Source organism: Asparagus officinalis, chromosome 7 (genome assembly GCF_001876935.1).
Source record: "Asparagus officinalis chromosome 7, Aspof.V1, whole genome shotgun sequence".
NCBI classification, from domain to species: domain Eukaryota; kingdom Viridiplantae; phylum Streptophyta; class Magnoliopsida; order Asparagales; family Asparagaceae; genus Asparagus; species Asparagus officinalis.
The window spans coordinates 43351770-43367865 of NC_033800.1; the positions used below are offsets into that span (position 1 = coordinate 43351770).

General features: G+C 34.2%; 1 protein-coding gene across 1 annotated transcript; it reads left to right on the plus strand.

The window, feature by feature from the left end:
• On the plus strand, positions 3870 to 15822 carry LOC109848258 (chromodomain-helicase-DNA-binding protein 5-like). Its single transcript, XM_020417681.1, has 4 exons — positions 3870 to 3954; positions 4048 to 5597; positions 6936 to 7704; positions 15298 to 15822. Exons 2-4 carry the CDS (start codon positions 4053 to 4055, stop codon positions 15522 to 15524), a joined length of 2541 nt encoding a protein of 846 aa, XP_020273270.1. The 5' UTR covers positions 3870 to 3954; positions 4048 to 4052; the 3' UTR covers positions 15525 to 15822.

Below are 16096 nucleotides of genomic sequence, written 5' to 3' on the forward strand. Positions count from 1 at the left end.
AATCGGATTAGATTAGCATAAGACCCTAATCACCCCCTCTAGGGTCTAACAATGATCAAGTAGTTCACTGACATAGGAGTATAACGACTGTGATTAGAACAGAGACACATCGCATGATAGGCCACTATCAATAAACAGCGTCATTTGCATAAATGACGATGTTGAAATAATCAAGTCGCTCTGTGACATGGGAGTATAACGACTGTGATTAGAATAGAGACACATGACATGGTAGGCCACTATCTTCGATCGTTTTAGGGAGATATAACGTTCGAATAAGATTAGATAACTAATCATCGCATGATAATCATATTTTATTACAGTTTTATACCCTCATTATCTATTTTATATGAATAAATATACCACTAATAATTATTTTTATCTTTTAATTGCAGGTTAATGAAGAATAAATCTCAAACTCTCATCTCTCAACAAAAACCCATTGATTAAATGAAGAAATGAAGCAAAGAAGCACATTGGAAAATCAATTTCCAAATTATCCAAAAGCCCAGAATGAAGTCGTGTAGCCTGTAGAAGCCGGAGAAAATCAAAAATCCAATATGAAAAGAAATCATATTCAAAATGGTTGGCCACAAAGAAACGACGATATCTCCTAATCCGGAAGGCGGAATTTAACATATAATATATGAAAATCGCCTATCTCGACGAGACGAAGCTATCCGTGAAATCAGAATTTGGAAATAGTGGGCATCGATGTCGGCATCGATGTGGGCATCGATGCTGGCATCGATACCTGCATCGATGCCTGCATCGATGCCAGATTACTGTAGCGCGCGTCAATGGCTGATTTTGCTTGTCTTGGGGCTCAAGTTTGATCCAATGGCTCTCATTCACTGATGTTTACTATAAATAGGGGTAGAGAGTGAGGGGTTAGAGGTGTGAAAATTTTGTAAACTCCTTTTGGAGAGGAGGGCTACTCTTAATTGAGAAGGCCTTCCAAAAATTGTAACTTTAGTTGCAATTAATAATAATAATTTTTTCACCACTTTAAATATTTCTTCTCTTTGTTGGATGATGAAGATGGAGATGAAGAATTATTTAGAGGTTTGCATTTTCTTTCCTTTTTCTCTTTTATTTCCTTTTTATTGCTTATTAGTGTAGATTTATTTCTATGCTTGTAGTTTAGATTTTATTTTCTTGTTAAATAGCCAAGAGGCTAGAACCCTCTTGCCTTAGATTTATTTCATGCTTATAGAATAGATTTAATTTCTTGCATTTAATTCTTGCAATTTTATTTTGTAGTTTAGATTTTGCACTTTATTTTGTAGTTAGATTTTAATTTCTTATACTATTCACCTTGAGGCTAGAACCCTCTTGGGTTTAGTTTTTCTTTTTGTTTATTTTTATTTTGTTTGATTCGCCTTTAGGCTAGAACCCTCTAGGGAATCACCATTTTCTAAGAAGTGGGTTCAATTGTAGATTACCCATATCTATAATTGAATCCACCATCTTTAATTTCTTGCATTTTCTTTTATTCTTGAATTTTATTTTCTTTATTCTTGATTTTTATTTTCCTTTTCCTTCTTGCCTTATTAATCATATTCATTCTTTGTCACATCCACTCTCACTTATATCTCGTGCCGATTTACACACTATCACTTCCACTCTCTCTATCTCTCCACAATCACATTCACTTATCACTCCTTCTTGTCACACACACAACATAAGAACCGATTTTATATTTTCTCCTACAAAACACCTTCCCCGTGGGATCGATATCTTAAATACTATAACTTGACACGGTTGTGCACTTGCAACCTTTTTGGTACATGTTTATGCCGCATCAGTGACTATTATTTTTCGAATTATGACTTTATTGCGTGTTTTTTGTCAAAAACATTGTGATTTCATTGCCATGAGAATGATACAGGCTCTATGAATCAAAGAGAGAATGACTTCATATGGACATCAAACGGTCCATTTAAGGTAAGTTGTAGTTTGTGAGGTTAGTTGTAGTTGGTGATTATCATATTTTAGTTATGGTATTCAATGTTTTTTATTTTTTGTTTAGGGCCTGCTATGGTGTTCTGAGGTTTGTCATACAAAATAGCAACAAAGTCTATGAGGTAACTTGTCTTACTTGTTTACTTTGCGAGTTATTAAAATCACATGTATTTTTTGTCATATCCTAGTCATATCTATTTTCCAAATATCCGTATCCAAAATGTATCCGTCTCTCTAATATTCGAACCATATCCGTTTCCGTTTAATGCAGATATGGTAATGCTTTTTTCTTACTGATGAATATCCGAACCGTATCCGTATCCATTTTTAGAAAGTGATTATGGTTAAGGTAATGGTCATATCCGAGCCGTATCCGAACCGAATGCACCCCTACTATGCTGCCTTATTACGGATTCTTCAGTATCTCCGGGGTACTAGCACTCGCTCTCTTTTATTTTCTGCTACATCCAAGTTAGAGCTTTGTGCATATTCTAATGCTGATTGGGCTGGTGATCCCGCTACCAGGAAGTCTACCACATGTTATTGTATATTTCTTGGTGATTTCCTAATTTTTTGACTGAGTAAGAAACAAGATGTTGTTGCTCTTTCCAGCATCGAGACAGAGTATCATGTAATGTCCACAACAACTAAAAAGATTATTCATCTTCGTCGTCTTCTCAGTGATTTCAGTATTTCTATTTCGACTCCTACTCCTCTATACTGTGATAATAAGAGTGCCATCCAGATTGTTAAAAATCCAGTGTTTTATGAAGGACCAAACACATTGAGATTGGCGCTTATTTTGTCCGTCAACAAGTTATCAAGGATAAGACAATTCTACTTCCTCATGTATCATCCGCCGACGAGCTTGCAGATTTCTTCACAAAGACCTTACATGTTCATCGGTTCCAGTTTCTTGTACGCAAACTCACTTTGTTTGATCCAACATGAGTTGGCGGGGGGAGGGGAGACTGTTGATAATAGTGTTGATAGTGGGTTTTTAGTCTCACATTGGTTGTGAGAACACACCTCACCCTCCTCTACTTGTATAAATATATGTGCACACCTAATATTCAATTTAAGGGAAACTTACCCAAAACTCTCTCTCTTACTTTAACACTCAAAATGTGAAATGAAATTATAATTTGATTCATAAAAGGAAATACATAAATAATAAATATTTATAGTCGGAATCTCATGGCATTATTGTTGTACAGCTAGCTAAGGAAAACTATATACAATAAAGTGCATAATATATCACTGACATTTAATTTTTGCTATTGATGCGTTAGATACCAATATCTAGGTTGTATAAACCTTTTTATGCTTGTCTTTATATCTTCATTTACCATTTCTATCAGCAACAAATGCTGCCATTTAGTGCTATTATTTCCTGCTCTTCTTAAGAGATTTCAGTCTTTCTATTTTACAAATGATCAAGAAGATTTTAAATTACTATATAGAAACGCATGAGCACAAATTTGTTTGGCAACAATTAAACACAGAATACATGGAATTCTTTATAATTAAAAATATATAATAAAAAGATTATTCAAATCATCAAACATGACACCGGTCAAGATGGTAAATAAGCACAACAGCCGCGTTTAATCTAATTTTTAATAGAGTTTCATTAAAAAAATTACTCTTTCTTAAATAGAAATTTTGCATGGATCTTGCCAAAATTGTGGAGAAATTGTTCCGCAAAAGGAAAAGATTCTGAAGTCTAACAGCCTGCACAAAAAAGGAAGCGAAGCTCACATGCGATGCTATTGGGCGCCGCTTTGTATCCAGCACGTGTTAACCCGAAACCGCTTTCCTCGAGGGGGCCCACTCGAAGACACAGAAACGTCGCCGCGCCCACCCGTTACAAGGGCAAATTTGTAATTTCAGTGCCACAGGCGGTGCCTTCGCAAGAGATAAAACTGCCCTCTTTCTCTCAGCCATGGCTCGCCACTCCTCGTCAACTCCCACCATCATTTCGTCCAGGTCCCAATTCTCATTTCTTTTTGCAAATCCATATTAATATTTACAAATAACCCCCTGGATCATTCAAATCTAGTTGTTTTTGGCTCCATTTAGGCAAAATGGCAAGAGGAGGTAGGGTTATCTACAAAAAACCCAACAACGGAAGCAGGAAGCGGAAGCCTCGATCCAAGGACGACGAAGAAGATGACGATGGGGATGAGGAGTACTTAATCGAAGAGGATGAAGACGAGGAGTCGGAGAGCAATTACGAGTCCGATGTTAACTCTCGTGATTTGTCCGATGAAGAAAGCTTCGAGTTCGATGAATCCGATGGCGAGTCCGAGATCGCGAGATCTCCGAAGAAGAAACAGAGGGGTTACAAGAAACCCAGGGTTTCTGATGATGAAGTGACCGAGGATCTACCGAAAAGGGGAAGGGGGAGAGCGAAGAAGCGAGAATCTAGGGATTCAGATTACGAATTTGATGAGGAGGAGGATGAAGATGAGGATTTTTCACCGGATGAGGACGATTTCGATGAGGATGAGGGTTTGCTGGTCTCGAAAAGGAGAGGAGCCGTTAAGAATGTTAGAAAGAGGCGAAGATCAAAGGTTTCTAAGACAAAGGGGAGAAAGAAAGGTAGATCAAACGCTTTGCCTGCAAGAAAGAGGCAAAAAAGGACGATCGGGAGCTCCGATGATGATGATGATGATTTCGTAGTGAAAGATAGGGTTTTAGTTGGGAGAAAGAGAACAAAGAGAACGAATAAGAGATCGTCGGTTGATTCAGAGTCTTTAAATTCATATTTTGTGACATCTGATGATGATTTCGTCAAGAAAGATATAGCTTTGATTAATAAGCAAAGGAAGAACAAGAAGACAGCAGCGAAGAAGACAGTGAAGAAGAAGATGGAAGGACCTAAGAAATGGAGAAAGAAGAGATCTGCAGAGGATTCAGAGTCATCGGATTCTGATTTCGTGGTTTCTGATGATGATTTTGATTTGGAGGATGATTTCAATTATGTCCAAGAGCAAATTGTAGTAGATAAGCGACAAACTAAGAACGAGAAGCAGAAAGATGTGGGATTTAACGATAGGAAGAGGAGGAAGAGAGTCGTGGATTCTTCGGATTCTGATTATTTAATTTCCGAGAATGATGATGAATTTTTGATTGAAGATGAATTTTTGATAGATAAAGAGAGAAATCAAAGCAAAAAGACAAGGGGAAAGAGAACAGGGCCTAAAACCAAAAGAAAGAGATCGAATTCATTGGTGGATTCTGACTCTGAATCATTAGATGTTGATGAGATGACTTTGGAGGAAGAGGTTATGGATCTGAGAAGAGGAGGGCTTTTGATGATCGAACAACCAAAAAGGGTCACTGCTACAAAGAAGGCAGAAGAGAAGGGTAAAGAGAGGCAAGTCGATTCATCGGGGAAGCAAGTGTGCGGTGTATGCTTATCAGAAGAGAAGAAGAGTGTTATTCAAGGTTTGCTCAATTGCTGCTCTCATTATTTCTGCTTTGCTTGCATAATGGAGTGGTCAAAAGTGGAGTCAAGGTGTCCTTTGTGCAAGAGAAGGTTTGAAACGATCACTAAATTGGGCAGATCAGATCCAGAGTTTGGGATGAGTAGTAGTGCAGTGGTAAGGGTTCAGAAGCGTGATCAGGTATACTGACATTTCTCCTGTTTTGCTTATGAAAATTGTTGCTCTCATACAAATATTTTAAATATCGGTCATTGGGGATTCATCGGACGGTCAAAATCCATATCGGATAGCGGATATCGGGGATATATCGGGGATAAGTAGTATTTATCGGAGTGACATTACCGGATGGTGATATACATAATATAATATTTTAAAATATAATCTAATTATACTTAATGAAATATAAGCATATCAAAATGTAAATAATTATGTTCAGGATCACTAACCAATGGTAAAAACTTGGGTCGAGTTAGGTTTAAAGTGCATTGAATAGGTGTCTGTTGCCCGAAATCAAAACTCAAACCAAAGGCCGATAATTCCAATTTTTGGGCCGACAATATTGGCTGATAACTCACTTTATCTCCACGTTATTAGCGATAAACATCCAAAAACGATAACCGATTTAGAATCGAACTTATAGCAGAAGGCGCCCAAAACCGATAAATCACCGATAATATCAGTTTATCGGCCGATATTTAAAACATTACTCCCATCTTTTGTAATGCTTTGTTTATGATGAACAAATGGTAGTTTTCTCTTGAGTTGTTGTCCAGGGAATATTCAAATTTGCATTAGATAATTGGCTGTCTTGTTTCAATATGTATAGCTAGTTTATCTGTTGTAGGATTATATATTTTAGATAGAGAGGCTTATTGTTCACTTGAAATCAGCCATCTTACCAATTTGAAATAAAGAGAGCTGATCAAGTGGTAAGCGCTTATATGGTAAGCGCTTATATACAGTTGGAACTGAAATCAATTGACATCCCTGTTTTAAACAATTCTGAAGAAGTTTATTAATGTGTGTTCCTCTGTTCATGCATTGACTAGTGGAGAATCTCCTCTACTAGTTCAAGCAGATGTTGGTATGAAAGCATACATTTTCCATGGCACTATTTTGTTGGGCTAGTTCCTAATTAAATTGGGTGATGACTGAAAGAGAAAAGTATAGTTTCATCATATAGAGATCAGAAGTAGAAAATGTGCTAGTGTAATATTGTCTCTTAATTAAATTAGGTTATTGTCAAGTATGGAGACTGACCATTCTTTCCTTATTTTTGCAATGAAAACATTCTGTGAATCGGTGATGTGATGAATTCATGCAGATGAAAATTGGAAATATTTTTTTCCAGAGTGCTTTATAGATTTTTTTACTTTGATGATATGTTTAAGTAGATAAAGGAATTACACAAGTTACAAACTAGAATTATGATTTGAAATTTTCATTTCTATTTAAGGTAGTTGATTTTCTTTGGAATACTCTGTTCTTAGTGTTGATTTTTCTACTTTGATTCTATAGGTTTATCAGCCATCTGAAGAAGAATTGCGGGGTATGTTAGATCCATACGAAAATGTAGTCTGTATGGAGTGCCAACAAGGGGGAGATGATAACCTAATGTTGCTATGTGATATTTGTGATTCCTCAGCTCATACCTACTGTGTTGGTCTGGGGAGGGAGGTACCTGAAGGTAACTGGTATTGCGAATGTTGTAGATCTGTGAATGAAGCAGCATCTCAGTCCCAGTTTCAGGAAACTACGACTGGTCAAGAACCAATCAACAATAGCTTTTTCAGTGCTACCAGTCTCAATGTAGACTCCCCGCGACCAGTATCTTTGTTTGGCTGCCCTTCTTCATTGAGAATTGACCTCAATGCTTCCCCTAGAGATTTTCCTGGGGATAATCATTTTGTTCCCTCTCCTATCTCTGGGTCTGGGGCGTCAACTCTTATGGGAAGAAGACATATACGACAGCGTATACATGTCATCCTCTCCACCGATAGACAGAGGAGAACCCCCACAAGAACTAATACGTCGCAGCCTAGTTCAGTAGCAACTATTGCAGAGAATTGGGAGACTTCACCTATGGCAGGCAATCTGAGTCTGCCCTCGTTATTAGGTTTTCAGCAGCAACAGCAAAATCCCAGGCCTTTCTTCCACACGCATACTAATTTGGCTCCATGCATGCTTAGTGAAGGAAGTAGTTTAAGACATGTAGATGGTGCGAAGGAAGAAGTGCGAAAAATGGTGAGACATCATCTAAAAGACCTCGCCAAGAACAGGACAGTGGGTATGTCTTACTTGATCTTGATGGCCTTTTACTTTCAGGTTAATTGTGCACATTTACCTTCTTGTTTGAAGATTTAGTTTACCAATTAATACTCAATATATTTAATTGTTTTCTGATTGTGTCATCATGGAAATTTCATTATCTAAAGCTCAACTGAATTAACTATTGACACTTGCTTGTTCCAGGATTTATTATCTGAAGCTCTAATTATAACATCTAATTTAATATTATGCTATTATGCTATAGAGGCTAGGCAGTCTGCCTCTGTCTGGGCCAATCTAGTTCTAGAGGTTGAAAAGCTTATATTATGCTATTATGCTATAGAATGTAATGTGTCGAAATTCTCTCTTTAGGTTCTTATGTTACTCAACTAAAGCATTACAATGATAAGTTATATTGGCTATTGTGTTTTCTCATACCCATTTATAAATTTTTACTCTGTATGCATGTGTGTGGTTTATTTCTTTGTTTATTTATTTTAATATAGAGCTGATTACTGGAGCTGATGTTGAAAAACAAGAACTCACTTGCATTAGGACATCAGTTGATAACTGGTGCTGATGACTTCAAACATTATCTCATAGAAACGCAGAAAAATGGAGAGATAATTGCTTTTCTTCTAATTAGGCTAGAGGGGTCATTGATTGGGACAAGTTGGGGCCAAGTGGGATAATTGTTCCAATGGAACAATTTTATCTCTTTGGGATATTTTGAGCGGGATAAAGTGGGATAAGTTGGGATAATGAGACAATTTGAAGCTTTGATTAAAGCGAGATTGCTCTTTCCAGAAAAGTTCTTTCAAGTGCAATCACAAAGAGCATGGACAAGTATAGCACATAGAATGGAAAGCTTGTTTGTATAGGTTGGGCGAGTGTGACGATGAAGGGATTCCTCGAAATAAACACTAGCTGAAATGTGATCCTAATGTTCATCTTTCGAATGGTTTGGTTTAACCATAATGTGATGATTGATTTCAATACAGTTGGCATTAGATCATATGCCTTAACCATCCGTGATCTGTATGCCTCAAGGTTTTCAAAAGCATTCAATCGCCTCCCGTCCAGCGACTTTAGTAACCTTCTCGGTAGTGCACCTAAGTGCAAAAAGATAGTGCAAACTTTGTTATGCTGAAACCTAAATGTACTTCTAATTGCCACGTCTTTCTTTTGCTCCGGGGGGTTTCCCATCTCTTTGGAAGCTAGGAGGAGTTCAAATTGGAATGAAGACGATCATAAACTTCCCTAAAGGAGTTAACAGAACTAGGCATTTCAGAATCCACGTCAAATATGAAAGTTTGATGTATGCAAAAAAAAACAAAAAGGTTTCGTCAACCTGAAGCCGCCAAAGCACTCCCAACGGCCTTTGATCGCCTTCCCGCTAGATGGACTAGCCTAAATGTATGACTAACTTTTCAAAATTCATGCATTGTGACCTGGCCCGGAGGAAAAGGAAGTTTAACCTTCATCATCATCACAAAAACTCTCTCAAAGTGAGAGTTCCTACGCTGACAATTCATGTGGGAAAATTAATGATGTGTGATCTTATTAAAATATAATTTTATTTATCAGTTAATTTAAATTAATTTATCCAATTGGTTTAGTATATTATTTACTATGTTATTAGAATATAATATATTATTTTACTTTGTACTAAAATATACTATGTTATACTATAATTACTAATTAATATTATAATAATTATTATATTATATAATATCATAGTATATTAGTATGCTATATTATATAATAATAGATATAATATAAGAACAATATATTTAATATAATATTTCAATAATATAATATTTAATTTAGTACATTATTTTGTTTATACTAAACTATAATATGATATACTATGATTACTGATTAATATTATTAATTATTATATTATATTACATTATATTAGTATGCTATATTAGATAATAATTGATACAATATATGAACAATATATTTAATACAATATTTTAATTATATTATATATTAGAATATAGTATCATAGGATATAATGTACTTTTTTAAATATTATAATATTTTATTTTATTCAATGTAATATTTTTAAAAATAAGGTATCATATTATAGTATAATATATTATATTATTTCAAAGTATATTATTATATTATATCATAATATTTATTAATATTGGCAACTATTATATTATATTATAATAGTATGTTATATATAATAACTGATATAATATGCTAACAATATATTTAATTTAATATATCAGAATATAGTCATAGGTTATAATTTACCACATCAAATATTATAATATTTTTTATTCAATATAATATTATTTAAAATACTATATTGTAATTAAAATATAGTATAATATTATATGATAATTACTATAATATATACATAATATCCAAAACATATTATATTATAGTACAATAATATATTTTGTTATATTAATATAATCACATGACATGATTTATATTATATTATATTATATAATTAAATGTAATATATTAACATATTCATTAATTTAATATGGTATATTATATTATACTATATTATTATATTGGTTTTATATTGGTTTAATATAATACACTATAATATAATATAATAGCTACAATAAAATATTAACTACAACTAATATAATATATTATATAATAATATATATTATTAAAGTATTATATAATATTATAATACTTTGTTGTACTATTATATAACTAGTATTTAGACCCGTGCAAAGCACGATTTCTAAAAGATTTTCTGCAAATTGGGGGACCTAATAACAGTTTTAACAATATAAGGGACTAATTCCAAAAAAGAAATATTTAAGGGACTAATATCGAAACTAAAAGGTAAAATTGCAATGAAACTCACTCTTCTTTTAACTAATACATGAACCTACAAAATTACCTTATGAATCCTTCCCCTCAAGTTATATATTTTGAGGAATAATAGTGTAGATGAAAAAGTTTCAACCGGCGATTCATCGTGAGGATGCTCATTCCTGCAAGTTATAGCTTATTATACCAATAAATTTAGCAGCTGTAATATTCCAATTATGCGAGAATCATCAACTTTTATCAACAGTTTGACGATGCAGAAGTTTCCTTCTAGGAATATGAAATTATTATATATATATTTAGACCCGTGCAAAGCACGGTTTCTGAAAGATTTTCTACAAATATTGAACGTATGTAAAGTGAATCGAAGACGGTTACAATTTGCTCCTTCAAATATTTAACATGAACTTCCAAGTATTTAGTCCATCCAATATAGGCATCAGAAACAATTTCCTCCAAATTTAAAAATAGATTATGTTTCTCAGAAAGTAATATTTCAACTTACTCCTAACCGATAAGAACCAAATGTAAAAATAACTATTCGATATAATCCATGACATGTAAAAATAACTAAATGTAATATTTCAACTTACTCCTAAGTGACATGTTGCCTAGCTTTCTAGGTAAACATTTAGTAATCCATGACACCAATAACTATTCGATATAATAGTTTCTCCAAAAAAGTAATAAAATAAAATAAAACACAGTAAGGATCATGACATCTACAGAATCAAAATATCGATACATATATACGACTACAGTTTATCACATTTATATTCTTCCGAGTGGACTACAATTAAGAATAATTTCTACATGACTGCTTGATGCATTAAGCAACAATAATTTCTACCTTGATGACACGTGACAAATATTGTTCATAAAGGAAATATGAAGTCCCAATGTTCTATTAGGACTGATTTTTTTTATAAAAAAAAAGATAAATGGAAAATTTCACCTCAATGTCACTCGAATGGTTTGTGAAGTAAAGTTCCCTTCGTAAGTTATAAGGTTGCCTCCCAACTGCAGTCTCCTCTGGAGTCATATACCAATGACATCTCATCCAGAAGCTCTTATGAGGTTCTTTCCATAACCTAGAGGAAGCCAAGCAGCCCAAAACATGAATAAATAATATACTTCATATTGTTAATTATTCAACTGAATCACATTTAACTCGTATATTATATTTCCATGATCACTTATTTTCATTAAAACAGTCCAAAGCATTGCACAGAGAACAAAAAGGTCCACAAAATAACAATTCACTATAACTCCAAAGCGGCTGATTGCTGACATCAAATACATAACAAAGTTCAAGTTTTGATTTTCATATTGGGACAATTTTCATCGATCAATCTTTAAAAAAAAGCATTCCTATAATTCTAACAGAACTTACAGAATTCACACATTTCTGGAAGGGAAAAAATGCAAATCTGAGAATTTCTTGCATGCCTCATGCCATCAACCTTTTTTTTATGTAAACATTTTCTTATAAGTTATAACCTTATCCTTATGCTCTATTATTCTGTTATATGAATATGAGCCAAGATCCTTTCTTTCTGTATAAAAAACATCCCCTCAATAGAAGATGTTACTTCTATCTAAGTTCTCCACTTAGATCAAGAATCAAACATGTATCATATCCAAATATAAGGACATCAAATATCACAAATGTATTAATGAGTCCAACATGATTTACTGATTGAAAAGTGACATACTGAACAACATAATAGCGATTCATAGAAACGATCGAGGGGCATTTCAGTTCGCCGCCGTCTGCGGCTGGGTCGCAGAGAGAGAGGCTGTAGAAGGCGGACATGAAGCCAATCCAACAACATGCATAAAGAAATTTCAATTAGAATCGAACACAAAACATGCATACAAATTTGAAAATATGCAAAAGAGTTGTACTAATAGTAATTTAGATTTGGATTTATACAAATTTGGAAATTTAGATTTGGTGTTAAACTAACCTCGCTAAACCACAGAAAACATCACACTGGGCATCTTTAAGTGTCTTCCCCTGTTCAGTTGTAATATTCATAGCAAGCTTATCCTGAAAAAAAAACACAGATATCAATCTGTTATCTTTTGAGATCTGGAGCTAATACCCAAAACCCATTATTCCACACACACAAAAACAAACAAAAGCAAAAAAAATTTAAAAACTGGAGCTAATACCCAAAACCCATTATTCCACACACACAAAAACAAACAAAAGCAAAAAAAATTTAAAAAAAGGAAAAGGAAAAGGAAAATCATTATTCCACACACACAAAAACAAACAAAAGCAAAAAAAATTTAAAAAAAGGAAAAGGAAAAGGAAAATCATGAACAAAATCAAGAGCAAAATGCAAGCAATCCCGCTTATTTGGATTCAGATCCCACAATTACGAAACAAACCCAGTTGAGATCTCCATTTGAGCAATAATAAATCAAATTAAAGGGAGTAACATAAATTTTTCCTCGGCCCTCTTTTGAAGGGAGTAACACAAATCGCAGTGTAGAGAAGGAAAAAGGCCATTTTTTTAACTCAAAACTCTGCCCTTTCCTTAAAAAAAGAGGGTAACCGTCAATTTAGCCAGTCAATTTAGCCAATGTTAAGGAACCCTAATTTTTAAAGTGTCGCCGGCGATGACGAACTCGGAGACGCTGAGGACGCCTTTCTCCTTGAAAGCGGAGACCGCTCGAGGGCTCGTGATCCTCTCCATCGTGCCCTTGAACGCTTCGTGCAGTTTCTGCGTGAAAACCATCGCTGGACTTAACCCTAAAAAGAGAGAAGATATTAGATTTTTAGATTGATTTGGGGGAGAAATCAGAGCTGGGATCAAAAGTTAGGAGAATGTTGCGTGTAATTTGACTCCACATAGCCTAGACGCTTTGAAGAGATCAATGGAGAGAGGAGGTGACGGAGCGCGATCGCATCCTTGTCGTCATCGCTTGACTGGCGAAGAAGAGCAGAGAGAGAGAGAGAGAGGAGATGAGAAATAGTGAAGATGAGATTGTGAACATTTGAAATACTGGATAACAGTTGTCCATATATTTAGGGGAAGTTTGGAGAACGTGACCGGTAAAAAGAAAGAAGGCGTAGATTTTGTAGGAGAACGTGGTTTCATTTTATTTTTTCATTGTTCAGATCTTTAGGTTTTTAAAAATATATTTTTTAGGAATAATCTGATTGGTCCAAATCAGATATACTGTTCATAAGAGCTTTTTGAGTGTTCTCCTTTAGTAAATAAGAAGTAGATATAGTATGTGATATTGCATAATAATATATAATAAATATAATAGAATAAATTATACATATTAAGTAAACATAATAATATTCTATTACATGATAATGTAATATAATATATTGAATATACTTTATATTTTATATATCATGTTATATATTTATAATATAATTAGCATGTATTAGTTAAGTAATACAAAAATGTTTCAAAATTATCCCAATTGCCTTCAAAGGGGAACATAATTGTTCCAATATGGAGGAAATTTTTACTATTTGTACAAATATTGCTATATGAGTGGGATAATTTTATCCCAAGTGGTGAAACTGTTCCACTAGTGTTCCAATAAACCAACAACACTAAAAGGTAATATCTTTGTTCCATTGTCCCAATGAATAACACCATAAAATATAATCCCCAAAAATATTCCATTATCCTCTCAAATGTCCCAATGAATAACGCCCCTAAACTTCTTTTTAGTTGTAAATTGCTATACTTGGTTGTCAGATTAATTATGTCTAAATACATTTGTTTTTTTTTAAGTTTTAGTCTCTTAAATCTTTCATATTTTGAAATTAGTCCCTCAAAGCATTGAAATTGACATTAGGTTCACCAATTTTTACATTATTTTGAAACTAGTCCCTCAAATAATTGCAGTTGCTATTAGGTCCCCAATTCTTACATTCTTTTGAAATTAATCCATCCAATCAAGGATAGAAATGTCAATTGGAGGGATTAATTTGAAACAATTTATGAGAATTTGGGGACTCTATAGCAATTTCAATCATTTGAGGGACTATGTTCAAATTAACAGAAGAATTGGGAGACCTTATAGCTATTTCCATGATTTGAGGAACTAATTTCTAAATATGAAAGAACTTAAGGGCCTAATATTGGAAAAGCCCAATTTATTTTTCATTTAGAATAGTACACAAAACATGTAGAGTTTAATGAATCTTGTGTTTCAGTCTTGATTTTACAGAAATTAGCTTAGCACTCAAGATTTTGATGCGACTAATTAGATCTGCAAGCCATGAGTCAAAAGCAACTTTAGTGAGACGAGTCCTTTTCGAAAAATTCCATTTGTTAGTTCAGTTTTTCTGCTACCTGACAGTATATTTCTGTTTCTTTTGTCTCCTCCTGTTCTCTTTGTCCGCATTTTTTGGGTGTCCAAAATTCTGTTCAATCTTTAATATCATGGCTTTAGATGTTACACGTCAACTGACCAGCCAGTTAAGTGATACATCATAATCAATTCAAAACAATTAGCTAGATAACGAGTTAAGGGTTCTGATGTATGTCACAAAAATGAATTCATAAACCCAGAAATTTGACTAAACAATATTTCAAGTAATTATGGAAGAAAATTCAGATGTTAAATCCATCGGATTACCATATTTTCAGATACCCATCATATTTTCAATTACCCATTTGTTTTAATAGCTTCTTATGTATTACTGAGAACTGCTTAGGATCATCCATTCATTTGCAAATAAACATATTCATCTTGACTCGGTGAGTCGGTGATCATCTCAAACTGATTTTTTTTCCCTCCTTTAATTATCCTGGTGAAGATCACTCTACATTCAAGGAGATTGCAAGGAATTCAACCCACACCATACTAGCTGCTTGTGGAATCGAGCATCGAAGGAGCATGGTTACTTCTGTCAGTGAGCCTCCTGATAATTGTGTACATGATTCAGATGACGGACCTGAACATCTGTTGAAAGGTTGTTGCTCGTCTTGCTTTAACTCTTTCGTTAAGGATGTGGTGCGAAGGTTAATTGATACGAAAACTTAAATTTGTGGCTTAAAACTTTTAACCCCAAAGTTCGCAAAGTCACATCCGCTGCATGATTTAATGAGCACTGATGCTGCAGAGAGAGTTAACTCATGTTGCTCTTTTTCGAGGGACTCGGATTGTTACAGCGGCAATTTTTTTTTCATTATAAATTTATTGAAATTTATTACTTTTATGGATATTATAGTGGCAACCTGTTCTTTACAATTTCATTGGATTTATTTTTATACCTACTACTGTTGCATAGTGTAAATTGTGAACAGTGTAAATTGTGAAAAGTCTTCAGAGTTTCCTTTCAGCGAGTTTGAGTAGAGTCAAAAGGATAGGCGTTGTGCGTCGGGCATTTCTTCCAATCTGCAGAAACCAGACTGAAACTTATACGTGTCAATTTTATCGTGATTTGGGGGATGATTTTGTTATCTTTTGTTTTTAACGGATGGACGTGATCCTTGCCCAAAGGCGAGATGCTTCGTCGTGTCTGCAGTTGTCGCAACTTCAGCCGTTCCCTTTGCCAAAGGGTTATCTAGGTTCACCGGCAGAGTATGGACGCTTGTAAAACGAAAAGGTTGAAG

What these genes read in the sequence shown, in the direction of transcription:
- LOC109848258 (XM_020417681.1), top strand. Translation starts at nt 4,053, where the DNA reads ATGGCAAGAGGAGGTAGGGTTATCTACAAAAAACCCAACAACGGAAGC. An exon ending in GGGTTCAGAAGCGTGATCAG is followed by an intron (nt 5,598 to 6,935) that starts GTATACTGACAT and finishes TTGATTCTATAG; the next exon opens with GTTTATCAGCCATCTGAAGA. An exon ending in CGCCAAGAACAGGACAGTGG is followed by an intron (nt 7,705 to 15,297) that starts GTATGTCTTACT and finishes ATCCTGGTGAAG; the next exon opens with ATCACTCTACATTCAAGGAG.